The sequence below is a fragment of the Mastigoproctus giganteus genome, chromosome 4 (assembly GCF_048544385.1).
Source record: "Mastigoproctus giganteus isolate SK-2022 chromosome 4, ASM4854438v1, whole genome shotgun sequence".
Taxonomy (NCBI): Eukaryota; Metazoa; Arthropoda; class Arachnida; order Uropygi; family Thelyphonidae; genus Mastigoproctus; species Mastigoproctus giganteus.
The window spans coordinates 200,574,950-200,601,715 of record NC_143578.1 but is presented as its reverse complement, the minus strand read 5'-3'; the positions used below and the strand labels follow the sequence as shown (position 1 = coordinate 200,601,715).

Genomic DNA, 26,766 nt, shown 5'->3' with positions numbered 1-26,766 from the left:
TAGTGATTTCTATACTGCACTTTTGGAAATAGCAGAAACATCAGAAGATGCCCAAGCAAGAAGTGAAGCTAAATCACTAGCTAACCAGATCAAAGAATACGTTTCTTGTTTCATTAGTATTTTGGCATGATTTGTTGTTTCGAGTAAATTTTGTTATTAAAGAACTGCAAAGCGATCGTGCCTTTTTCTTCCCTTAAAAAGCTTCTGCACTCACATCCGGTGAATATGGGCTTGGCACACCCAGGGTGAGCTGGATATCATTATTCTTCTCTTTCTTTGTGATTCCTTCCTACTTCTCTCTCTCTCTCTCTCTCTCTCTCTCTCTCTCAGAGTAACTCAAATTTTTTTTTGGCTGGTGCAGCATAAGCCTCAGGCTTCCTTGCACAATAATAATAATAATAAATGTCAAAGTATAGAGAGATTGGCTTTAAACCAATCTTAATTGATGCCACAGAATTTTGCGACAGAATTGGAAGTATCTCTAGAGTTTTGCACAAAAAGATTACATACAAGCCTGCTCACAAACCTATAACAAATACAAAGGAAGTTTACAAGGTAAACTGCTTTAATCAAATTGTAAACAAGGCTTTTCAGTCACTAGAGCCATGTTTTGAACAGTTAGTAAAACATAATAATATTTTTGGTTTCTTGGGTTAATTTCTAAGAATTCCAAAGGACAAGTTAAGAAAACACACTGTAGATTTAGAAATCACACTTTCAGATGTCAAAATCATTAAGGGCAATGAATGGGTTAAATCTGTGAAGGTAGCAGATATTGATATGCCGGTAGAGGAAATGGAAGCACTGAAACTAATTCTTCCAGAATCGTGTTTCAAAAATCGTGTTTCAAACAAGGCTTTTCAGTCACTAGAGCCATGTTTTGAACAGTTAGTAAAACATAATAATATTTTTGGTTTCTTGGGTTAATTTCTAAGAATTCCAAAGGACAAGTTAAGAAAACACACTGTAGATTTAGAAATCACACTTTCAGATGTCAAAATCATTAAGGGCAATGAATGGGTTAAATCTGTGAAGGTAGCAGATATTGATATGCCGGTGGAGGAAATGGAAGCACTGAAACTAATTCTTCCAGAATCGTGTTTCAAAAATCCTTTAAATATTTTAAAATTTCTCGCAACTAATAAAAGAGTGACTGCATTTCTGAATTTATTCATATCGCTACGAATATTTTTAATGATTCCAATGATCATAGCATCATGGAAAAGAAAATTTTCCATATTAAAGTTAATAAAAACATATCTGAGGTTGACAATGCTTCAAGGGAGATGCAACAGCCTTGCAGTTTAATCCATTGAAAGTGAAGCAAGGAATTTAAATTTTGAGAAAAGTCTTGAAAGATTTTGCCAATAAAAAGGCAAGAAAAATATCCTTCTGATTAGTTTTGTTTATGTCATCAAAATATCTGGTCAATTGTTAACAAATTGTAATAATATAAAAATAATAAAGGATTATTAATAGTTTTAGTTTATCATTATTTCAAAATATTGAGGGGTTAATATTGAATTTTTCAAAGGGGCCTGCCAACGTGCTCCAATCGGGCCCCACATTTGCTAAGGCCAGTCCTGTTCCAGTGCCAATATTATATTATTCTTGTAAATTCTAAGCATGCAACTAGGAAAAATTTAGTTTGACATGTGACCTGCCATAGTATAAACTCACTTGTTTCACTTCCCATTTCTATGTGCTTTTGCATATATGTGTGTGTAGTGCCTACTGTCGTTACCATGTCTATCTGTCTACATGTAATAACGCTACTTCCAGTGGATAAATTTTTTTTTTTTTTCATACATATCACATAGGCTATCCATATATTGTACTTAAAGCACTGGATACTCTTTGTTACTGTGTGTGTTGATTGGAGGAATGAATGGGCAATATGGTTGTTATGCCGAAAAAATTCTCCTGATTTTTGTTTACATATATGAAGTGGTTGCTTCTTGATAAGCTTGTTTGTGTGTATTTCTTTTTTTCATCTGTTTACTAAATACATAAATCGTGAAGTATTACTGTTTGTCTATTATACTAATCACAGCAGAAATATGAAGTATGTTGTGTTATCTTTCAATTGTTTCAAAATCTAGAAGGAAAATAAGTAAAGAGCATTACAAAAATGTTGACTACATACTAGATCTGAAGTACACATTGCTATTTGTTTATTTTATTAAATCACATATCAGTGAAATATGAAAGTGTTTGAAATAACTAATTGAAAAACACCAAGGAGTTTAATAGACAAACACACAAAACATTCACTGATTATAAGAAAGCCTTTTACTTGGTGGAAGGAAAGAAACTTTTAGAAATACTAGCTGATGGTGAAACTTCCAACCAAATAATAGTTGCAATCTATAATATATATATACATAGACAGAATTCAATTGCAGTTAAAGTGGGAAGCAATAAATCGTGGAATCTGACAAGGTTGCCCTACCTCCACTATTTTTCAATATATACATCAATGCTATTGTCAGATGCTGGAGACTAATCCATGGATTAAAAAATGATAATCGCCTTTATATTTTACTATATGATGATGATCAAGTGCTCCTGGCTAATAACAAAGATGAATTACAATACTCAACACGCCATCTAAATCTTACTGAAAAAAAAATTTAACATGGAAATATCAACTGCAAAAACAAAAACCATGGCTTTTCAAGGAAAGGAACCTGTTTGAAGCAAAATTCGTATTGGTGATACAATTCTTGAACAAGTATATTGCTTTAAATATCTTGGCTACAGCCTGTAACAGGCCATTAGGACTACTACCTGATATGATGATGATCACTGATTTTTCTATAATAAGTAATGCCTGACTTATGAAAAAGAAAACAATATTAGTAACAAAATTCAACACTATAACAGAGCTCTTAGAATAATCAAGTTTTTAATCCAAATGCAGAGTTTTTAATCAAAATGTAGAGACATACCAGAATAAAAGTATACAAGACACTAGCCAGACCAATATACATATATGGAAGTGAGCATGTACTATCAAAAAACAAGACTAATACAGAATTACTTCAGCTGAAATGAAATTTATGAGAAAAATTGCATTTATGTTACTAGACCACATAAAAAACAAGGACATACTAGACAGACTAGAAATGACACCCATAACAGAATACATACAACAGCACACACAGAAATGGCTATAACATGTGAAAAGAATAGATAAAACCAGGATACTTCATCAGATTTTCTAATACAGCCCTAGAGGAGGAAGAAGAAGAATGCCAGGAAGGCCAACCAGAGATGGCCGGAGACTGTAACAGGCCACTAGGCCTACTACCTGATAGGATGATGATCACTTATTTTGCTATAATAAGTAATGCCTTAAATTTTATAAAATATTTTGTTTGGTCATCAAATTTATTATTATTATTATATTTTATTTATTATTTACATAAAAAATCATTTAATAGTTTGATTGTTGAGGGAGAAATATGCAGTTGGTGAAGTATCCTGGTATGAATTGTCTCTCACTATAAAGTTGGACAGTAGAGAAGCAATAATGTCAACGGCAATCAAACTCTCCTACTCACGTATTACAATTTCCTACAGCATTTGGATCAATGTTTTCATGACACTCGCATTTCCGACAAGGACTAGGAGGACCATATCTTCCAAGTGGATCACCATAGTATCCATCGATACATAAGTCACACTGATGACCTAAAAATAAAACAGAGTTTCTGCTTTCAACACAACAGGTGAACTAATGTTTACTGTATTTTGTATTAAATAAAGCATTTAAGTGCACTGGCAAAATCAGAAAAGCCCTACATTTTATAAGAAACTTGAATGCTAATGTTATATCATCAACAGCACTACAAAAAATCTTTCAGTCCTTTACCTTACATTTTTTATGGAAAACTTCTCAGATTTTTAACAACAGACTATAAGAAATCTTATAGTCTGTTGAACCATAAATATTAAGTGGATGAATAAAATTCATCCACTTAATATTTATGGTTCAACTGTTGATGATCCTGCTCAAGTTGCTGAAAACTGAAGAAGTATTTTGCATCTACATTCACACATGAGAACTTCTTTAGGGAAGGGGATGCCAGAAATATATTAAGCTCCAACAGGGAGCTAAATGACTTTGTAATAACTGAGAGGAAAGTGGAAGAGAAATTGTTGAAGTTAAACATAACCTGAGGTGGATGGGATCTATCCAGTTATACAGGGTGTTCCATGTAAAACCAGCCCGCCTCATACTGGTGTGATATTCATTTTTGAACAACTCCCATGCAAGGTTGTTCAAAGAATGAATTTTTGCCAAATCATTTCAGTTTGTGTTGTTCAACATACAGTCAGCATTTGACGCTCATAAGTGATAGGTGTGTGAGAGTATTGCCATGAATGCCATATTCTGTGCAAGAAAGAATCTGTATAGTGGAAGCCTATGTACATACTGGCTCTTTAAAGGAAACACAGGAATTGTTTTCTGAGATATTTCCTTTTTTTTTTTTTTGTTAGTTGTTGGCGCATCGGCTTCTGTGGCCACATTGCACCTCCCTAAGTTTTTGCATTTACTCTGATCCAAGCCCAAGGCAGGATTCGAACCCACAACCTTTGGGTTGCCCATGCAGGCACTTTACCCACCCGGCTAGCCCGGTCAGCTTCCTGTTGCTACTATTCCAGTTAAGAGTACAATAATTCAGTGCTTACTTGCAAAATGGCAGACAACAGGTTCCACTGTAAACGCACCGAGAAATTGTCTACCCTCTGTTAGGACTCCAGAGGTGGTGTTGAACATTCAAAAGAGAATTTTAGCTAGCTCCGAAAAATCTATCAGGAAATTGTCGCAACAGACCGGAGTGAGACCAACTTCTTGTTTTTGTGTACTTCACAACCTGAAATTGAAATCCTATTACGTGATATGTGTCCAAGAATTACTACCACCTGATGCAGCAAAACGTCTGAATTATTGTGAGTGGCTCCTTAACAAGATTGCAGATGGTAAACTCAACCCACTGCTTTATTTCGTGAGTGATGAGGCATAGTTCCATTTTTCTGGTCATGTGAATTCTCATAACACTCGATACTGGTGTGCTGATAATCCTAACAACTTACATCAGAAACTGCTTCAAAACCAGAAAATAGGGGTATGGTGTGCGGTTTCTGGCAACTGAATCGTTGGCCCAATATTTTTTGACACCACAGTGAACACAGCGGTTTATCTTCAGATTTTTGAGAACTTCTACACTCAGTTAACAGAACATGAGCGTGAAAACTGCCACTTTCAACAGGATGATGCCACATATCACACGTCTCAAGAATCACTGGCCCATGTTCATCACAGTTTCACAGAGGAAAGCAGAGTTGGCAAAGGATTGTGGCTGCCGCATTCTCCAGATTTGTCTTCGTGTGACTTTTACCTGTGGGGATATTTGAAAGGAAGAGTTTATGAGCACAACTCCCACACAATAAATGATCTACCACATTGACACCACAGGGGAGCCAAACCACCACATGGCAACATTCAATCACAAATATTCTGGACACTATTTTCCCAGAGACTGATGTGCCTACTTCGCCTGAACAGCATAGAATATGCCAAGAAAATGACACATACACCGCTGACGCCTGTGAACCACCCTTCATGCTAGATAATATCGAATCCGTGGCAAATCACATAGGAAATAATAAGTGCCCTGGCCTTCATTACCTCGAAAGAAATCATCAAAAAAGTAACAGAACTGACCCCTGAACTCCTCCTAATCTGTTCAATAACTGTTTGGATCAAGGCTTCTTCCCAGGAAACTGGAAGACCACACAAAGCCTCCAACAGGAGGCTTTGTGTGGTCTTCCAGCCAACCACCTACAGACTGATAGCTTTGCTACCGATGATCAGCAAACTATTTGAGAGAATGCTATAAGCCCAAATTGACTCACATTACAAGAGTGCTGAACTGCACATGTCCACCCAGTTCGGCTTTAAGGCCGAGTCTTCCACAGTAGAGGCACTTTGACATCTGCTGCATGGTGTGGCCAGCTCCAACAGTAAATACTACCTAATCATCTTCATTGATTTCGCTGGGGTGTTCGACACCATTTGGTGGCCGAGCATCCCGACAAGGTTAAGATGGACCAACCTTCCCTGCTACTTGTATTTTACTATCAAGTCTTATCTTACTGACAGGAGTATTAGTACCGTGGCACCCTATGGTAGGGTAAACTGCTGGGTCTTCAGGGGGCTGCCCCCAGGGTTCTGTCCTGGTGCCACTCCTGTGGAACATTTTCTTGGATGAGTTCCTGGCCAAGGATCTTGGTGACATCCAAACCCAAGCTTTCACTGACGACCCGATCTTGAAAATTGCTGCCAATGGTAGAGCACAGTTAGAGGTAAAAGCAACCACGCCATCAAGATACTACAGGACTGAACCCTCTTACACTGCCTAAAAATCTCACTGACTAACACATCTTAAATCTTACTGAAAGGCACCGTTGACCTGTGCAGGTCTCCCCAAATAAAGGACAACACCACAATTAAACTCCAAAGCCAGCTTGAGTACCTGGGGGTGATATTAGATTGTAATCTTTCCTTCAAGCAGCATCTTACACATCTACAAACAAAGATAAGGAATACTTAATTAATATTATATATTAATCATACTTGCATGTACACCAATGCTAGGAGTATAGTTAATAAATTTGATGAGCTTGAAGTGCTAGTCAAGACATCAAAGGCAGATATTGTTGGGATATCAGAGATGTGGTGTCACACAGACATATAAGCAGTGCAGAATTGGAATTTGGGGAGTACAATGTGTACAGAAAGGATAGACAGGGGTTATGCTGTTAGTTAAGAAACACATAAAATCTAAGGAAGTGCATCCAATTGATGTTGGTGGACAATGCAATGTTGAATCTGTTTGGTGTGAAATAAGCACTGGTAAAGGAAAAATGAGAGTAGGTGTGTGCTATAGGCCTAATGAATCTGATGAGTATAATGAGCAATTGTGCAGAAAAATAGAGTGGGCCAGTAAATCAGAATGTCTTATAATGGGGGATTTTAACTTTCCAGATATCGACTGGAAATTGTGGATTGGTCACTCACACACTAGCCAGACTTTTGTGGATTTATTGGATGACTGTTTTATACAGTCATCCAATAAATGTTCGAGAGGCAACCTGAAACATGTTCGGGAGGTAACCAGAGGGAGTTAATACTCTTAATCTGATTATCAGCAGTGATTATTCATGTATTAAGAATTTGCAGATAAAAGAACCACTGGGTGACAGTGATCACAATGTACTGATGTGGGAATTACTAAAAGATGTAACTGCCATTAAGGCTAAAGGGAAGAGCTATTGTTTTCGTAAAGGTAACTACAGGGGTCTCAGAAAGTTTTTAAATTCTGTACAGTGGGATCAACTGATGATGTTACCAATGTTGAATTCTAAATTGGAAGCCTTCAGGGACTTAATTTTGAAGGCTACTAGGCTTTTCATTCCAACTAAGAAATACTGTTCAAGGTTTAGGCCTAAATAGATGTCAAATGAACTAATGGGGCTCGTGGCAGAGAATAAAAATGTGTGGGATGCATATAAAGTAGCAGGTGACACAGAAGCCTATGGCAGATATAAATTAGTCTGTAATTAAGTCATAAAGGAGGGGTTAGGCAGGCGAAGGCAGATTATGAGAAATCCTTGGCAAATGATGCAAAGAAAAAAAGCAAAGCGTTCTTCACTTATGTAAACTCTAGAAGGAAAAGGATGAATCAGATGGGACCACTTAACATAGATGGGTTGACTATTGATGATCATGCTCAGGTAGCTGATAAACTAAATGAGTATTTTGCACCTACATTCACACATGAGGAGTTATTCAATGAGGGGAGTGCCAGAACTTTATCAAGCTCTAACAGGGAGATAAGTGATTTTGTAATAACTGAGAGCAAAGTGGAGAAGAAATTGTCGAAGTTAAACATAAAAAAGATACCTGGGGTGGATCGGATCTATCTAGTAATATTAAAGGAGGCTGCAAAGGAAATACGCAAACCCTTAGCCATAATTATGAGAGCTTCCTTGGACTCAAGGGAGGTCCCCATGGACTGGAGGTGTGCAAATGTATCACCAATTCACATCACAAAGGGGGATTCAAAAGGCGACACAAGTATCTATAGACCTGTTAGTTTAACTTGTGTTCCAGAGAAAATAATGGAATCACTGGTTAAAGAAGCATTGCAGGATCATCTAGACAAGACTGCAGTAATAGTTAAGACACAGCATGGGTTTGTTAAAGGAAGGTCTTCTCTCACCAAGTTGATTGGATACTATGATGTCATCACAAAGGAACTGAATGCCAAAAATAATTTTGATATTATATACTTGGATTTCAGGAAAGGTTTTGATACTGTTGCACATGGAAGACTGCTGTACAAATTGGAGTGGTATGGCATTAAGGGTAAGTTGCTACAATGGATAAAGGCTGGTTGAGTGGGAGACAACAGAGAGTGGTAACCAATGAACACCGCTCTTTGTAGACAAATGTTATTTGTGGAGTTCCCTAGGGTTCGGTGTTGGGCCCATTGTTGTTTTGTATATTTATCAATGGTATTGATGAAGGTATATCAGGTTTAAATGTCCAATTTTGCAGATGATACAAAGGTTGGCAGGGTTGTTAATGACAGTAAAGACAGTATGCTACTCCAACTGGATCTAGATAAGTTGGGCAAATGGGCTGAGAAGTGGCAACTGAAGTTTAACATTGATAAATAACTGAAGCAATAACCGAAGAGAACCCTACCAACTGTGTGGTACTACACTCAGGGAAGTGGAGAATGAAAAAGACCTGGGGGTAACTGTGCAGTCAGATATGAAGTTCTCTGAGCAGTGCAGATGGGCTGCCAGAGAAGGTCATGGAGATTTGTCAATGATATATAGGAATTTTGCTAGCAGGGACAGGGATGTGATTATTCCGTTGTAGAAGGCAATGGTCAGGCCACGCCTAGAGTACTGTGTTCAGGTCTGGAGGCCTCATTTTAGGAAGGATGTAGAGTTGCTTGAATGAGTACAAAGAAGGGCAACAAGATTGGTGAGGGGAACAAAGGGGTGCTCTTACGAAGAAAGGCTTAAGTTCTGCAAATTGCAGCACCTGGAGAGTAGGCACCTGTGAGGTGATCTGATTGAGGTGTATTAGGCCTTGAATGGGTTGAGCAAGCTGAATGCTGATGGGATTCTTCCTCTTGCTCAGATTAAGAATCTGAGGGGGGCACAGATTCAAATTGAGGAAAGACAGTTGTAGATTAGATGTGCGGAATTTGCCTTTAGTCAGTGGATAGTTGATTGGTGGAACAGACTTCCATCTTTTGTTGTAGAAGTTGATAGACTAAATAAATTTAAGGCTGAGCTGGGCAGGCATTTGGAACAAATGGAGGCATGAAATGGGAGTTTTTTTTTTTTTTTTTTTTTTTTTGGCTGATGCTGCATAGGCTTGCTTTCTTGCATCATATGCCTCTACTAATGCTAATGCTATTCTGCACTGTTAGCCTGTGTGGTCCGACCTGACTGACAATTGAAACGTCAAATACTCTCCTTAGATTACAAAACAACATTCCTACCAGCTATAACATATGCCTCTGCGGTTTGGTTTCACAAGACATAAAACTGCCGTAAATAGATGCATAATCGACTCAATCCACAGAACCATCCTGTTAACCATTACCAGAGCCTGCAGCACCACTAGCACTGTTGCCCTACAGGTCTTGGCCGGAGCCCTTCCCCTTGACCTGGACATCATATGCACTGGAACAACCTATTATATACACAAAGGAATGCCTTGCACCCATCTGGACTACACAGTGGAAAACAGCGCAACCACAAGACTGAAAAGAACAGGCTGCAGAAATACTGAAAACAAACCTGGCAAAACTGCTGGACAAACACAACAAAAGGGAATATCACCAAAAAGTTCATCTCGGACATAGACAGAGTATATTCCATTCTCCCAACCTGGCTGCAACTGAGACTTTACATGACCTACATACTTACAGGTAATGGGGCTTTCAATGCAAAGCTCACAGCATTGGGAATAGTGGAGGACCCGCGCTGTACTTGTGGGGAACAAGAAAGCTGGGTGCACATTATGTTTGAGTGTGCCCAATATGAAGACCTTAGATGCAGACTAATGACTAGAGTTCACTACCAAGAGATCTTGAGTTGCATCTACTAGATACACAAGAGGAATACTTAGCCTTAACTGATTTTGCCTAGGGATTATTTACCCGGCACCAAACACTAACCGCCATATACAGAAGACCTTAACAAAACGAGATAAAACAAACCTGCAAATAGCAGCAAGACAACACAAAGGAGTTGACCATACACACCTTGGATTGACTACAAAATGCACTGGAAAAAACAAGTGACAATATGTTATCTAACCACAAGAGGCATAATTACGGCCAATGGAAGTGAAAAACACCTTTAAATAGTCATGACATCAGAACAAAGGGACACTGCTCCAAGACCTTGCAGCATAGACCCACTACAAAATGACAAAAGGTAGTGTAAAGACAAGTAAACATCACAGAAGGGATAAATCTCCATAGTGACAGCCAGTAGACTTGATTATGACCCCAAGATAATGACCAGACGATAGGACCCAGACCACATGTAGTCTGGAAGTATGACATCCCAGATTTAAGCCCCCATTAGTGTCCCATCTGGACAGGACTCAATGGCCAGCTTTTTGCAAACTGACAGAGACCATATACGGTGATGCTCTTCCACCGGGACAGCCCACCAGCAACCCAAATCCGCACTCTCTTGAGTGGATCTTTCTTCCCAAACTCCTGGGGGGGAGAGGTTTGCCTCTCCTCCCCTCCTCGTATCCCAATTTTCTCACTCATGGGCATGCCTCACTGCCTGCAGAGGCCATCTACTCTATCAGCCCGTTACTTCCAATTTCTTTCCCCCACCCAGTCTTCAGCCTCCTCCCCCAAACTTTTGTCTTCCACAGCATTTAGCCCCACACGTCAAAATTTAAAAGAGAAAAACATCAAAATTCTTGCCCGAACCTATTTGGCTTTTAAAACTGACTTTTACCATACAGCCCCACATCACTAATTCCAACTGCGATCTCTTTTTTTTTTTTTTTTTTTTTTTTTGGTCCTAGCCACTGAAATCTCAGGAAAGTAGGTGGCAGGACCTGCCAGAGTACAAATATTGGTAACATCCAGCCGGCCTCCCCGTGGCTGGCTGGTATGGGCAATGTCGGATCTCTCTAGGGGCTCGGCAGCTAACAGGCCGGGCAAACAATGGGTACAACATTCTACATAGTACCCCACACACTTTTAAATCCCTGGCTTGTCCAATACATAGAACATACATGGAGATGAGAGAAATCGCAGGAGCCGTCAGACCCTCAACATACCTAATACCTCTGGTATATTCAGTTCTGCAGCCATGAGCCAAACTGATATTTTAGAACTTGCAGAACCTTCACCATGATTATTTTTTGAATCTTTTCTAGTATGCATAGATAACCAGAATGAGGTTGAGTATCTGAACCTGTTTCTCAAAAATTAAAAATTACACGCTTCACTCCATGTTATTTATTGGCCTCCAAATTTTGGAGGAGACCCGTTACCTGCTCAATTCTGTCTTGATAACAGATACCAATAGTTGCATGAGAAATGTTGACAAGATTGCAATATTATTTAGTATTTACAATTATGATTATTTAAAGTAACCTTATTTCCTTTAGGAAACAAGTTAAGTTTTTTATCTAATTTCTACTTCAGGGACACAATAAACCATTTAAAGTTGCACAAATAACAGGAAATCAGGTGTATAATTTTTAAAATTGGTGAGTATTCATCTCATGTAATACCTTTCACATAATATATTTGAACCCGTTTCCTTAAATTTCTTTAAAACTTTAGTTATTACAGATTGAAATATTAGATTTTTTTTTTCTTGAACTCTATCTCTCTTTGCTTCCAACATCCACACAACCCTATCATTTCTTTGCACTCTTGTAAGCTTAATGATGTGATCATTATACATGATCAACAAACATGTAACAAAAAAATAAATATATAAAACCAGTTTACATTGATTACATACTTTATAGATACTCTGCATTAAAGTATAATTGGTGAAAAGTAAAGGACAATATGAAGTAATATTTTTTTTTTTTTTTTGACATGATAGTAACATGTCTACACCAGCAGTTCTCAACATGCTGCTTGTCAAAGTATCCTGCATAATAACAAGTTAGGATATCCTGTAGTCTGAAGTGAGATATCACCCACTTGCCATCTGACAACATTGGGCATATATAAAAAAAGATTTACAATCCCTAATTCAGTTTAATTTCAATTATTAATTACTACATGCATTATGTGTTTCTACAAATATTCAATTATGTGTTTCACAGTTGTGCTGCCTCCACTTTTCCTGAATGTTCTATGTGCCTAATGAAAATATATGGCTGAGAATGACTGATCTACAACAATCATACAAGGTCTCGGCTATTCTGTTTTAGCACATTTAGAGAAAAAGATGCATAAGACTTTTAATTCTCTCTTACAAAATCCATATCAATAATTCTTAATACTTATATATTTTCATATTAACCTGTATGAGCAAATGGGCATTCTTGACAAGCCACCTGCCCTCCTGGAAGTAATACACATGCACCACGGTTTGGACAGAGACATGGACGACAGTCATGAGGTGTTCCCTTACGAGCATCTCCAAAATAGCCAGGAGCACAGTATTCACATTGATGCCCTGCAGTGTTCTGACGGCACACACAGTCACCTACAAACATTTAGTAATACAGAAAAAACATACAATCAGAATTATACTCAGGCCAGAACACATCAGAACAATATCTTCTTATTGATAACAGAACAGCTATAAAATTTAAGCCATTAGAGTCATTATAATAATATATTATAATGCACACACTAATATATCAAAAGACATTTGTATGGAGTTGATCTAAATACTATATTCATTAGTTTGTACACTATAAAAAATAGCAGTAAATCCTCGATTTAATGGACCTCAATTTAACGGACTTCGGAAATAATGGACAGCATCAACTGAACCAGGATTTGTGTCCATGTAGGACTAAATGACAATTTATAGACATCATGGAGACAGCATGAAGAGGGCATGCCAACTATCAGTAGTAAGTCATCACAAGTAAGGATACTTGAACAGTTCAGGTTCTCAACAAGCTTCAGAGGTTCCACTTCCACTATACAACAGAGTAAAATTTCAAGCTCTTCTACTCAAAACAGTAAGCGTAGTACAATACAGTATTGCAACATTTAATGTTTTTTTTTATTTAACAGTAACAGCACTTTTTAAAGCAGCTTTAGTGTTTATATGTACTTCTGTCAAGTTTACAGACAATTAGGTTTAGTAGACAAGCCTTACCCCCATATAGTTTATTAAAGCTAGATTTTATTATATATCATAATAATTTAAGTAACCTTCCAATGGCAGTTTATCATATTACTTTATCAATTTACACATCACTACAAAGCTTTTGGAATTTGGCTATTTATGTGTGTCCTACAGTGATTCACATATGCTGAGTTTAAAAATGATATCCATTTTGGAACTGGACATATTACAGTCATTACAGATAGCCACTTGCACCAAAAATATGAGAAATACGAACTACATACTGTACTGTAAGCTATTATGAGGGTTCTTAAATATGTTAAAAAATAATCCATCAAAAGAAAGATTGCAAAATTATGTAGGCAGAACATGTGGTGCTTCTATATTATTGCGAAAAATGGCAACTCTCTTTCGCATGCCAAAGTGCTAAAATAGCTAAGTCACTTAGAAAAGCGATAGTATCGACAGTGATGATGCAAATTGGTTTTATTCTGAAACTGGCCAAATTAATTTGCCAGATAACATAATTGCTTAATATTTGAAAATCTATATGATCTGAACAAATCAATTTAAGATTTAAAGACATTTATATTTCAAATTTTGAATGGGTTAGAAACTGAATCTGCAGCTAACATCTCCAGAATACGAGCAAGAAAAACTCACACAGCTATAAGAGATCCATAAAAGAACACAACTGTTCTCTTATGGATCAGAGCTTTATACAGTGTTCTACTTGTTGCTTGTTTGCCAATCATCTACAGAGATGCAGAATATGGCCAAAGGAGATTTAAGTTTTCTGTTTTTGATGCAAAGAGTATAGAAATTATGCACAAATTCAGAATCTGATGGACCTATATGAGGGTTTGAAGAATGGAATGGATGAATTCCTCCTTTTAATTTCTTAAAGAAATTAAAATATGAGAAATGTGCAACCAACATAAAAATCAGTATAAAGACCACAAATATTAACTTCAAATTTGTGAAATTCAGAGTTAACATTTTTTTGATTATTGAAAAATTGGAAATAGCACATAATGCTGGGAATCAAAAGTTCTAAATTTTCATTAAGCAAAACTTCAGTTAAACAAATGAAGTCAAAGTCCTGTAAAAATAGCAGTCATTCAAGGTCACCGAGTTTGCTTTTAAGCTACTGACATTTTATCCAAGAGACTGACTGTAGAAAGTCTTTTCAATCAATCTTGTACAAATTTGAAGAAGCATGTTGATCGATCACCATAAACAAGTTCCTATCAGAAATCACTACAATGCTGTGTGACAAGTAGTAGATATGAACAGAGTATTTTGTAGAAATGTTAATTCATAATGGCTGTGAACAAAGAGGGAGGAGAAATGTTAAAAACTTGGTCAGTAAACAGATCCACTAAATTATGTGAGCACATGACAGATTTGTTCTTACAAATCGTTTTTCGTCTCCTAGTTGCATATATGATATTATCACATAAACTGGATCAGTTCATACAATAACACTACAAAATTGATTCACAACTAGTGATTTTGCATGTGCTACCAAATACATTGATCAAAACAATTCATAAGCATGTGCACAGGGGGGGCCATGTCCACCTGAAATCTTGAAGGGGGCCCCGTAGCCTCGCATATCAAACATTTTTGTTAAATCTTAAAAAAAAAACATTGTTGAATTTTAAAACTAAAGAATTAAAATAAATAAATATTTAAATAATAAAATAGATATTTTTTTATTTTATTCATGTTTTTTTTATGTGTAAAACATATTCCGATATTTGAATTTCCATGCTCATTTCATTTGAGACAGCTGTCCACTATGCTGCACGATGGTAGCCTCCAGAACATATGCAATATGTCGGTACTGTTCGCCTCCCCTCGCTAAACAAGTAAACAATGCTTTTCATATATATCCCTACTTTACACTTACATCTCCTATTTTTTTTTGGTGATTCATGGAATTCGAGGAGTCTTCTTGGTGATCGCGAAACATAGGGGTTCACAAATGAGTTATAATAATGAATAAGCCAAAAAGCAGAGCTCAGAACAAGGTTCAGAAAAAATATTCAACCTAAACAGGTTGAATATTTATTAGTTACGAACTATTATAATGTATGTTTTTAAAATAAATTATTATATAAATTTATTTTTTAAATAAATAAAAGTTAATATACATACAAAATTGTATTTATAAAAATATATTTATTTAAAAATAAAATATTTTATTTTTATGGGGGGACCAAAATGTGGTTGCCCCCCTTCTTGTTTTAGGCTATGCATGCCTATGAAACAATTAGAAGATCACTGCATAATCTATTGAACAATGTACTGTATCAATATCCACTGTAGCTGCAATGACAGCACATGTTCATGAATTGATGCACAGGTATAAATTACTAAATTCTCCAATACTAAGCAGTTTCATCAATTACCCAACCTGCAGTTCAAGAACAAGATATGTGAGACATGCATCTTATTCATGAACTGCTGCTGCAAAAGATAACATAGCTATCCATCATTGTTATTATAGCAAATCATTTGAAAATTTAATCTTGGATCTGCCTGCATCTACTCCTTAGGGAGGTCATAATCTCAAGTTGTGCATGGCATGGCTTAGTGTGCCACAGACTGTCATCAGCAGGTTGCAGAATTGGTTCCAAGAAACCTAGACATTTGCAAACCATCAATGTGGAGGAAAGCTTGCTCGCTCTCTCTCTCTCCCATCACAACTGATGCTTATGCTATCCAGCTACTCAGTCAAACACTCAGTAGGAGCAACAAGAACCATCTGTCAACCCAAACCATCTGAAATCACCCACACAGACATGGACTTCATGCAACCAATGGTGTGTTCAATTAAGTGACTGACTTTTATAGAGCCACAAAAGAATGTGAGAACTCAACATTCATTGGACTAATGAAGAATGGCATCATGAGCACTTCACAAATGAGTTCCAATTGTACAACCTATAGTTTGATTCTTGTCAGGTCCTACTGTAGCATGGAAGAAAAACATAAAGTAACTCCATGCATGTAGAAGAATAATATCAGTTTGAGGGGAAGGGGAACACTGGTATGGAGTGACAGTCTCTGTGGTTGTACAGACCTCTGCATCATCATCAGGAATCGGAACCCTGACTACACGCAAATAGAGAGATGAGATCCTGTGACTCGCGGTTCTTATGCTGGTGTTGTAAACAATGAGTTTGTTCTGATGGGTGACAATACTCAACCCCGTAGGGCAGTTAGTCACCAATGAGCTGGAGAATGGGGAGTATCACCATATGGATTGGTCTGTGCCCCCTTTCAAATTGAATGTGGCCGAGCATATCTAGAACACCCTAGGAAGTGAAATGTAGTTTGCCCAACTTTCCATCCAAAGAATTGTCACCATAACTAGAAGAAACAAGGAAGTGATCACAAATCTTGGAAGGCACCTGATCCCACGCAAGACTCCAAACCCAGACACTGGAGATACTAGCAGCTTTGCTGCCACTAGCCATATTGGCAACCAAACTGAGTACTCTCGGCTCATTTTCTTTTATTCTCCTCAACTGGCCGAGATCCTGTAACTCATGGTTCTTATGCTGGTGTTGTAAACAATGAGTTTGTCCTGATGGATGACAATACTCAACCCCGTAGGGCAGTAAGTCACCAATGAGCTGGAGAATGGGGAGTATCACCATGGGAATGGTCTTCTCCCCCCCCCAAATTGAATGTGATTGAGCATATCTAGAACACCCCAGGAAGTGAAATGTAGTTTGCCCAACAGTCCATCCAACAGATTATCACCATAACTAGAAGAAACAAGGAAGTGACCACAAACCTTGGACGACCTTCTGGGATTGCCTTCTCTATCGTCCCCATACCTCTGTCTTTCCCCCCAGCCTTCAGTCTCCCTCTACTCAGTATAACTTGACAGTGTACACCTCACACAATTTATCAAATTAATAACGTTAAAATTTAAACTTCACTTACATAAACTTCTCTCACCCTTTTATATTCTAGCATACATCCCCCCCTTTTTTTCCTCACATAGGCCCTTGCCATTGAAACCTCCAGAAATTAGGTGGCAAGGCCTGCCAGAAGACTACATAAAATCTATTGGGCACCTGACTTGCCTCCCTGGGACCAAGTGCAGTAACAGTGGGTCTCAACAGATGGTCAGAAGAACAATGGTACACAACACTACACATCCTTCCACTCCCCACACACTTTTTAAATCTCTAGCTTACACAGAGTTCTGTGCTACACAAACAGAGGACACAATGCAGAGATGAGGGAACCCCTTGGTACCATTAGACAACTAACACACTTTGCACTTTGTCCAGTGACACTAAATCAGTTGGAAACAGCACTTACACAAAAGTGATGAAAGGTTCTACAAAAATTGTTGATATCTCCATTTTATAGAAGCATCACAAGTCTGAAACATGCCTGGCAGTTGTTGGAGGGACCATACTCCATACTGAAGTCAATGTCCATGCACATGCTGTCCACAACAGTACCAACACGTTTTCAGCATTTTGCTTCTGATATGTCATTAGCATTCGCATTAGTAAAGGCATATGATACAAGAAAGCAAGCTTATGCAGCATCAGCCAAAAAAAAAACCACTTCCATTTCATCCCTCCATTTGTTCGAAATACCTGTCCAGCTGAGCCTTAAATTTATTTAGGCTATCAACTTCCACAACAAGAGATGGAAGTCTGTTCCACCAACCAACTACCTGCTGGCTAGAGGCAAATTTCCGCACATCTATCCTACATCTGTCTTTCCTCAATCTGAATTTATGCCCTCTCAGGTGATTATTCTGAGCAAAAGGAAGGATCCCATTGGCATTGAGCATGCTCAAACCATTCAAGGCTTTCTACACCTCTATCACATCACCTCACCGGTGCCTAGTCTCCAGACACTGTAATTTGCAAAACTTAAGCCTTTCTTCGTAAGAGCCACCCTGGTCTAATCAAGAAGCAGTGCGTAGCACACGCTTCTTGATTAGACCAGGGTTCGAGCCCGTCACCACCAAATACGGAGGATGCGGAAAGGTCAGGGAATGACCACTGCATATCCCGGAGCAATATGGCCTTAGTTGCTAATGCTCCTAAAAAAAAAAAAAAAAAAAAAAACCTTCTCTGTACTCGTTCCAGCAGCTCTACATCCTTCTTGAAATGAGGCCTCCAGACCTGTATACAGTACTCAAGGTGTGGCCTGACCATTGCTTTATACAAGGGAATAATCACCTCCTTATCCCTGCTAGAAAAATTCCTGTATATCATTGACAAAACACCATGTGCTACTCTTGCAGCCCATCTGCACTGCTCAGAGAACTTCATATCTGCCTGTACAATTACCCCCAGGTCCTTTTCATTCTCTACCACTGTCCACAGAATTGATACGTTGCTCTGGGGTTGCTGTTTCCCATATGTAATACTTTACATTTGTCAATGTTAAACTTCATTTGCCACCTCTCAGCCCATCTGCTCAACCTTTCCAGATCCTGTTGCAGAAGCATAGCATCAGTAGTGTCCTTAACAGCCCTGCCAACCTTTGTATCGTCTGCAAACTTAGACATTAAGCTTGATATACCATCATCAGTATCATTTATAAATACAGAAAACAATAAAGGACTCAACAATGAACCTGAGGGACTCCACTAATAACATTAGTCCACGATAAGCAGTGTCCATTGATTACCACTCTCTGTCTTCTTCCCCTCAACCATCCCTTTATCCATAGCAGCAATTTGCCTCCAATGACACACTGCTGCAATTTCTGCAGCAGTCTTCCATGTGCAACAGCATCAAAAGCCTTTCTAAGATCCAAATATATAATATCAAAGTTATTCCCTGCATCCAGTTCTTTTGTGACTGCATCATAGTATCCAATCAAATTGGTCAGGCAAGACTTTCCCTTAACAAAACTATACTGTGTCCGAGCTATAACCGAAGTCTTGTCTAGATGATCCTGCAGTGCTTCTTTAACCAGTGCCTCCATTAATTTTCCTGGAACAGAAGTTAAACTCACAGGTCTATAATTACTTATGTCAGCCCTTGATCCTCCTTTGTGAATTGGGGTCACATTTGCACATCTCCAGTCTATGGGTACCTCCGCTGAGTCCAAAGAAGCTCTCATAATTATGGCTAAGTGTTTGCTAACTTCCTTTGCTGCCTCCTTTAATATAACTGGATAGATCCCATCCACCCCAGGTGCCTTTTTTATGTTTATCCTCAACAATTTCTCCTCAGTTATTACAAAATCATCTAGCTCACTGCCAGAGTTTACTTAACCTCGGGCATTCCCCTTCCTCAACAACTCCTCATGTGTGAATGTAGATGCAAAATACTTGTTTAGTTTATTAGCCACCTGAGCAGGATCCTCAACTGTTGAACCATCAATATCCAGTGGACCAATCTGATTCATCCCTTTCCTTCTAGAGTTTACATAGGTAAAGAACTCTTTGCTGTTTTTCTTTGCATCTTTGCCAAGGATTTCTCATAATCTGCCTTTGCCTGCCTAATCTCCTTTGTGACTTGGTTACAAACCAGCTTATATCTATCATAAGCTACTGTGTCACATGCTAATTTATATGTACCCATGCATTTTTCTTCTCTGCTATATGTCTCATTAGTTCATCTGACATCCATTTAAGCCTAAACCTTGAACAATATTTCTTAGTTGGTATGTAAAGCCTAGTAGCTTCCAAGATAAGTTCTTTGAATGCTTCCCATTTTGAATTCGCTGTTGGTAACATCATCAATTGGTCCCACTGTATAGAATTTAAATACTGTCTCAGACCATCGTAGTCGCCTTTATGAAAGCAAAAACCCTTCCCTTTACCCCTGATGGTAGTTACCTCTTTGAGTAAATCCCACTTCAGCACACTCTGATCACTGCCACCTAGTGGTTCCTTTATCTGCAGATTCTTAATGCATGAAGAATCACTACTGATAATCAGATCAAGAGTATTACTCCCTCTATTTGCCTCCTGAACATGCTGATGTAGAAAACAATCATCCAATAAATCCACAAAAGCCTTGCTAGTGTGTGAGTGACCAATCTACAAATTCCAGTCAATATCTGGGAAATTAAAATTCCCCATTATAAGACTCTCTGATTTACTGGCCCACTCTATTTCCCTGTACAGTTTATTATTATACTCATCAGTCATTAAGCTTATAGCACACTCCTACTCTCAATTTTGATCTCCCAATGCTTACTTCACACCAAACTGACTCGACACTGCACTGTCCAGCGATGTCGACTGGCTTCACTTCTTTGGATTTTATGTATTTCTTAACTAATAGCATAACCCCTCCTCCCTTCCTATCCTGTCTATCCTTTCTGTACACATTGTACTCCCCAAATTCCAGTTCTGTATTCCTTATATCTATGTGACACCACGTCTCTGATATCCCAACAATATCAATGTTTTGAGCAATACCTCAAATTCATCAAATTTATTTACCAAACTCCTAACATTGGTGTACACGCAAGTATACATGCACCTGTTCCTATTCTTTGCTAGCCTAACACAACCCATGTGTTTACTTGTACCGCAATGACTCCCAGCACTCTCTGAAATATCCTGCATCTTGTTTTCCAGGCTGCTGCTCATTCCAATAGTCATGTTTCAATAAAGCCACAATTACTAATTACTATTCACCTTGGAGTTGCTCTGAATGTTTTTGCTACACCGATTGGAACTTAGCTTCAGCTACATCATGTGGTACATATGGTATCATATTTATACAAAATGTCATTTGCAAATGCTGTGATCTCTAATTGTTTTGACCAGTATATTTTTGCCTTTGAAAGCTGTTTTATTTTTTTTATTTATTTATTTTTTTTGATTTGGTAGTTGTTGGCGCATCGGCTTCTGTGGCCATATTGCACCTCCCAAGGTTTTTGCAGTACTTTGATCCAAGCCCGAGGCGGGAATCGAACCCGCGACCTTTGGGTTGCCGGGCAGGTACTTTACTCACTCGGCTAGCCCGGTCGGCTAAGCTGTTTTATATCATATTAGCAAGTATTTAATAATTTGCTAGCAGTCACTAATAAATTCAATTCACAGTTTTAGTAACAGAGTCTGGTATACACATATTCTATAAATTATTTAAACAGATATATATAAATAAATATTCTGGATAGATATGTAAATACAGTGCCTGGTCATATTGTGGTTTTAGGTATAATGCAAGTGTAATCGTGTCCACCAAGAGGGACATAAAAAAAATATAGTTATGGAAAAACACAAATTTTGCAATATACACTAGCAGCAGCAGCAAACCCATACCTGACAGAGGGAGAACCAACTACTGCAATAGTTTCCAAAGTGTGGATCACTTTGGAAATGCAGTATATTCCCTCAGTTAGAATTAAATTTTTATGAACTAATTATATGAGAGTAATTACTTTAAATGTTGTTTCTCCACTGTCTTATCTCAATTAAAGAAGCAATTAAAAAATACATCGATGAAATTAACACACATATGTAACACTTGCAAAACTAAACATTTATAAATTTTTGTAAACAAAAGCATGTGACATTCTTTTTTTAAGAATGAAATCACATTCAAATTGGCAAAAACTTCTAAAGCCATAATACAAAGTATGCATAATTTGATGAATTGTTTGTATATTTTTATAAGTTATGCTATAGTGACTGCAGTCAATGTCAGTAACTATTTCCAGGAATACCTTAATCACATAACAAGATACCTGTTAGAAAAAAATTAAGTTTTTTTGTACCCTCATGTATGATGCCATGTAGTTGTAACAGCCATTAGATTATGTGGCCGATTCGTTTCTATTTCCTATTTATGCACTATACCAGTAAACTGGATTTTTCCTGAAAACATATCTCATTTGGAATGATGGCAATTTGAAATTGTATTTTTTTTTTTTTTTTTTAAGTATATGAAGCATAGCTGTTTAACTAAAGAAAAAAAACGTGAAACGAAATTGGATTATATAAAAACAGTTGCTTAATAGATTGTCTTTTAGTCATTGTACATTAATTAAACTACTTAGTTAGCAAATGCATGCAGAACATTATATTTCAGGTGCATTAGCAAATAGTAATAATTCATGATTTATAACAAAAAAAAGAGCAAAGACTGATGCATAACCCTTAAATATTTTGTTTCTACACATCCACAATACTGCCTATTCCTTCCTCCAATTAGCATATAGCAACAAACATAATTAGTACTTCAGCTACATATATGGATAGCCTATGTGATAAGTATGAAAAAATAAATAATTGCCAAATTTCTATTGATCCAACTTTTAATAAAATTTGGGAAGGCTCAAGAAATTATTCTAAAAGAGCCAAATATAAAATTTTATGAAAATCTACCCATTAGGAGTGAAGTTATTCCATGTAGACAGATGGATTGTCAGACATGGTGAAGACACTGCTTTATGCATGCATGCACCTAAAAATAAAAACTAGTTAAACTTGTCACTCAGCATCCACTTTACATAGGTTGCACTGTATGTATTTTAAATGCATTATAATCTTGAAATATTTAAATCTATGATGATATTTCTCCATAAATTTTTTAAAAAATGCTGGAAGTTTTCCCTGTCCTTTTTTCATCTTAAGCTATATTAATAATTAAAAAAAAAAAAAAAGAATGAACAACATAAAAGATATGGTGCTCTTTATTATATAAAGAGTACCCATATGTATGATACAAAGAGTACCGTATCATATTTTAAAATTTAAGTACTGCTTCAGTTCATTAATTAGACTAAAAAATACATTTATTTAAAAAGATTTTAAGCTATAAAATTTTTATATTAAAATCAATAAAACTAAAAAATAAACACACTTCAAGGACTATTGTGGGTTTGATATAATCAATATGAAAGTTTTAAATCACTAGTGAGTTAAATTTTATGGCTACTATGAAGAGATATAAAAAAAGCTGCCCATTAAAACATACCAATTTTAACAAACACCCACTAGTCAGGGAAAGCATTTCTATTTTCATAATTATATTTTTATTACTGAAACATTAGTCTCCTAATTTTTACCTCCTAAAATAGAAAGAGAGCATGAATATTATTTTACCTTACCTGTTATGGGATCACAAGTGTCAGCATGGCCATGGCAACTGCATTTCACACATCGATGAAACGGATTATTGCCAGGAGGGTCTCTTCTATATCCTGATGCACAGGATTCACAGGATAGTCCTCTATATTCTTCTGGACAGGTGCATGACTCTATCCAAGTGGCTTCATAATTTCCAGGTATTTCTCTTGCAGATTCCAAAATAACATTATCCAAGTAACCTACTCCTTCTAGAGGAAAAAAAATTAATTCCAGCTTTTTTTATGGAAAACTTTCAACAACTGATAAGAAATATATATTATGCAATAAATGTCAGTGTGCACTTCTTGGTAACAAGAACATAAGATATTCAATATCAGGACATCAATCAGCATGAAGTGATTTTTTAAATTTTATCAGTAAAATTCCATGGAAAATGAATGTTATTATTATTAGCCATATGGTGCAAGGAAGCATGAGGCTTATGCTGCACCAGCCAAAAAAAAAAAAAAAAATTCCCCAAATTACCCTGAGAGAGAGAGAGTCAGAAGTGGAAAGGAATCACCAAGAAAGAGAAGAATGATGATATCCAGCTCAGGACCCTAGTTATAATAAGAGAAATCTTCTTTCAACCTGACTACTAGTTCACCAGAAAATATTTGCTTTTAAATCTTTGCAATGTTTATATCTAGAAATATTTATTTATATACTAAAATTTGCATTCCTTGATTAAAGAAATAATAAAAAAAAAACATATAAACATTTTGAATTTGCATCTTTAGTTTGAGGCTCTCAGGATTTTCTAAAAGCTTGATGAAACCATTTTCACAAAATTCTGGGTAAATACTTTCCACTAAATCACCTTAAATTGAATATACAAGTATCCCTCAAGTTGCACAAATTTGTGATATGCATTTTCATGTACATGTGAATATATGTGAAAATGCATTCTTAGAAAAAGTTTCTGAAGTACATGACATTTTGAGTTAAAGTGAATTTGTATTCAAATCAACCTGCTCAAGACTTTTTTGAAAGAAATCATTTTATTTTATTTGAATATGTGCAGTACAGTTTGCCTGTGGTCAGAAAAACTACATTGCACAAAAATTAAAAAAAAAAAAAACTGTACAAATATTTTTAGAACTATACATTAGTTCTAACTCCATGTTAAGGAAACAAACAAAAAAACCTGTCCATTATAAGGAAGCATCATGTAATTATCATGATCAACTCATGATACTCAGGACGTATTTTTATATGCCTTTTGCACACAGTGCCCAAGTTGGTTTTGGAGAAGGATTGCATGGTGATCCCACCCCTCCTAGCTAAAACAAACTCAATTTTCTCGTCCATCAAAACGAGCAAACTGACTACACAATAGCACAATGCATGATGCTTCACTGCCTTAGTTGTTTTAACACAAATAGCAACAATAATAAAAATGTGACTGACCACAGGTCAGCCCTATTTACCCATTGTGGAGTGAGCACATACATAAGCATTAACTTTATCCTTTGTTTTACATGTTCTTAATTTATATGGTACCCTTTGTATCAAGCATGAGGTTTAAGCACTGCAACACTCAATAAAAAAGGCCTCCATAGCCGAGTGGTCAGGAGCTGGAGTGCAGTAGCACACGCTCCTTGAGTAGACTGGGGTTCAAGTCCCTGACTGCTAAATAAGGTCAATCTGCCAACCCACACTGGGCCAGCGTGGCAGATTATGGTCCACTTCTCTCAACATGAATTGTTGAGAAGGCTTCCATCCTGCAGTGGATTGATAATGGCTGCAGTTTAAAACATTAACTTTATCCTTTGTTTTACATGTTCTTAATTTATATGGTACCCTTTGTATCAAGCATGAGGTTTAAGCACTGCAACACTCAGGGTAGTACAGTATAAGGCAGTGGTCAGGCCACACCTTGAGTACTGTGTACAGGTCTGGAGGCCTCATTTTAGGAAGGATGTAGAGCTGCTGGAATGAGTATAGAGAAGGGCAACGAGATTGGTGAGTGGAACAAAAGGTTGGTGTTATCAAGAAAGGCTTAAGTTCTGCAAATTGCAGCATCTGGAGATTAGGCACTTGCAAGGTGATCTGATTGAGGTGTATAAGACCCTGAATGGATTGAGCAGGCTCAATGCTAATGAGATTCTTCCTCTGGCTCAGATTACGAACCTGAGGGGGCATAAATTCAAATTGAGGAAAGAGCTGTAGAACAGATGTGCAGAAATTTGGCTTTAGCAAGTGGGTGGTTGATTGCTGGAACAAATTTCCATCTGTCATGGAAGTCGATAGCTTAAATAAATTCAAGAAAAAATTGGACAAACTTTTGGAGTGAATGAATAAGTGAAATGGGAAGTGCTTTTTTTTTTATTTTTGGCTGATGCTGTATAAGCTTGCTTTCTTGCATCATATGCCTCTACTAACAGTTCTAAGTGTTCTAATCATTCTTGTGAAATTATTATATCACATCATGCAAAAATACAATTATTTTTGCATGATCAATTATTACTGCATTTAATGCATATAGTACATATATAAATGTATAAGTGATTTATATGTAATTATAATTACACTGCAATTCAAATTTTTATAAAATTTTAATATTATTATTATTATTAGCATATGGTGCAAGGAAGCCTGAGGCTTATGCTGCACCAACCAAAAAAAATAAATAAATAAAATAAAATAACAATTTCTGAATTACCCTGAGAGAGAGAGAGAGAGAGAGAGAGAGAGAGAGAGAGAGAGAGAGAGAGAGAGAGAGAGAGAGAGAGAGAAAGAACAAAAATCAGAAGTAGAAGGGAATCACTAAGAAAGAGAAGAATGATGATATCCAACTCAGGATCCTGGGTGTGCCAAGTCCATACTCACCAGATGTGAGCTCCTGGGTATATGTGAGCCCATGGATATATGAAGTATATCCATGAAAAAGAATGTCTGACAGAATCCAGCCTAGTCACATTACCTTCTTTTGGAAAATGATTATTTTCAAAACAAGGTATGTGTTTTTGTCTAATGTCAAAAATTTCAGGAACACATTAATTGTATATCTCAAGGGATATCTGTACTATCAACAGAAAACTTCAAAAATGAGTTAGGTAATGTATACATTGTATTGCATTACATTATGAGCATGTTTCATTATTAAATAACTGTGGTTTTTTTTTTTTTTTTTTGGCTGATGCTGCATAAGCTCATACACTTGCTTTCTTGCATCACATGCCACTACTACTACTACCACCACCTCATTTGTTAAAAATTCCCATACTATACTCATGGAGTGTTTTTAATATTAGTATTAATAAAGGCAATTA

The 26,766-nt window shown here is 36.9% G+C and overlaps 1 protein-coding gene across 4 annotated transcripts in view; it reads right to left on the bottom strand.

The window, feature by feature from the left end:
- LOC150087322 (laminin subunit gamma-1-like) overlaps positions 1 to 26,766 on the bottom strand; it is a 327,255-nt gene that overhangs the window by 143,210 nt on the left and 157,279 nt on the right. For all 4 annotated transcript variants that reach the window (XM_090371124.1, XM_090371125.1, XM_090371126.1 and 1 more), the window contains 3 exons: positions 23,473 to 23,700; positions 12,619 to 12,804; positions 3,567 to 3,696 (listed from right to left, as the gene is read on the bottom strand). In XM_090371124.1, coding sequence (XP_090227250.1) covers positions 3,567 to 3,696; positions 12,619 to 12,804; positions 23,473 to 23,700 — 544 coding nt within the window. The remainder of the gene's footprint in view (positions 1 to 3,566; positions 3,697 to 12,618; positions 12,805 to 23,472; positions 23,701 to 26,766) is intronic.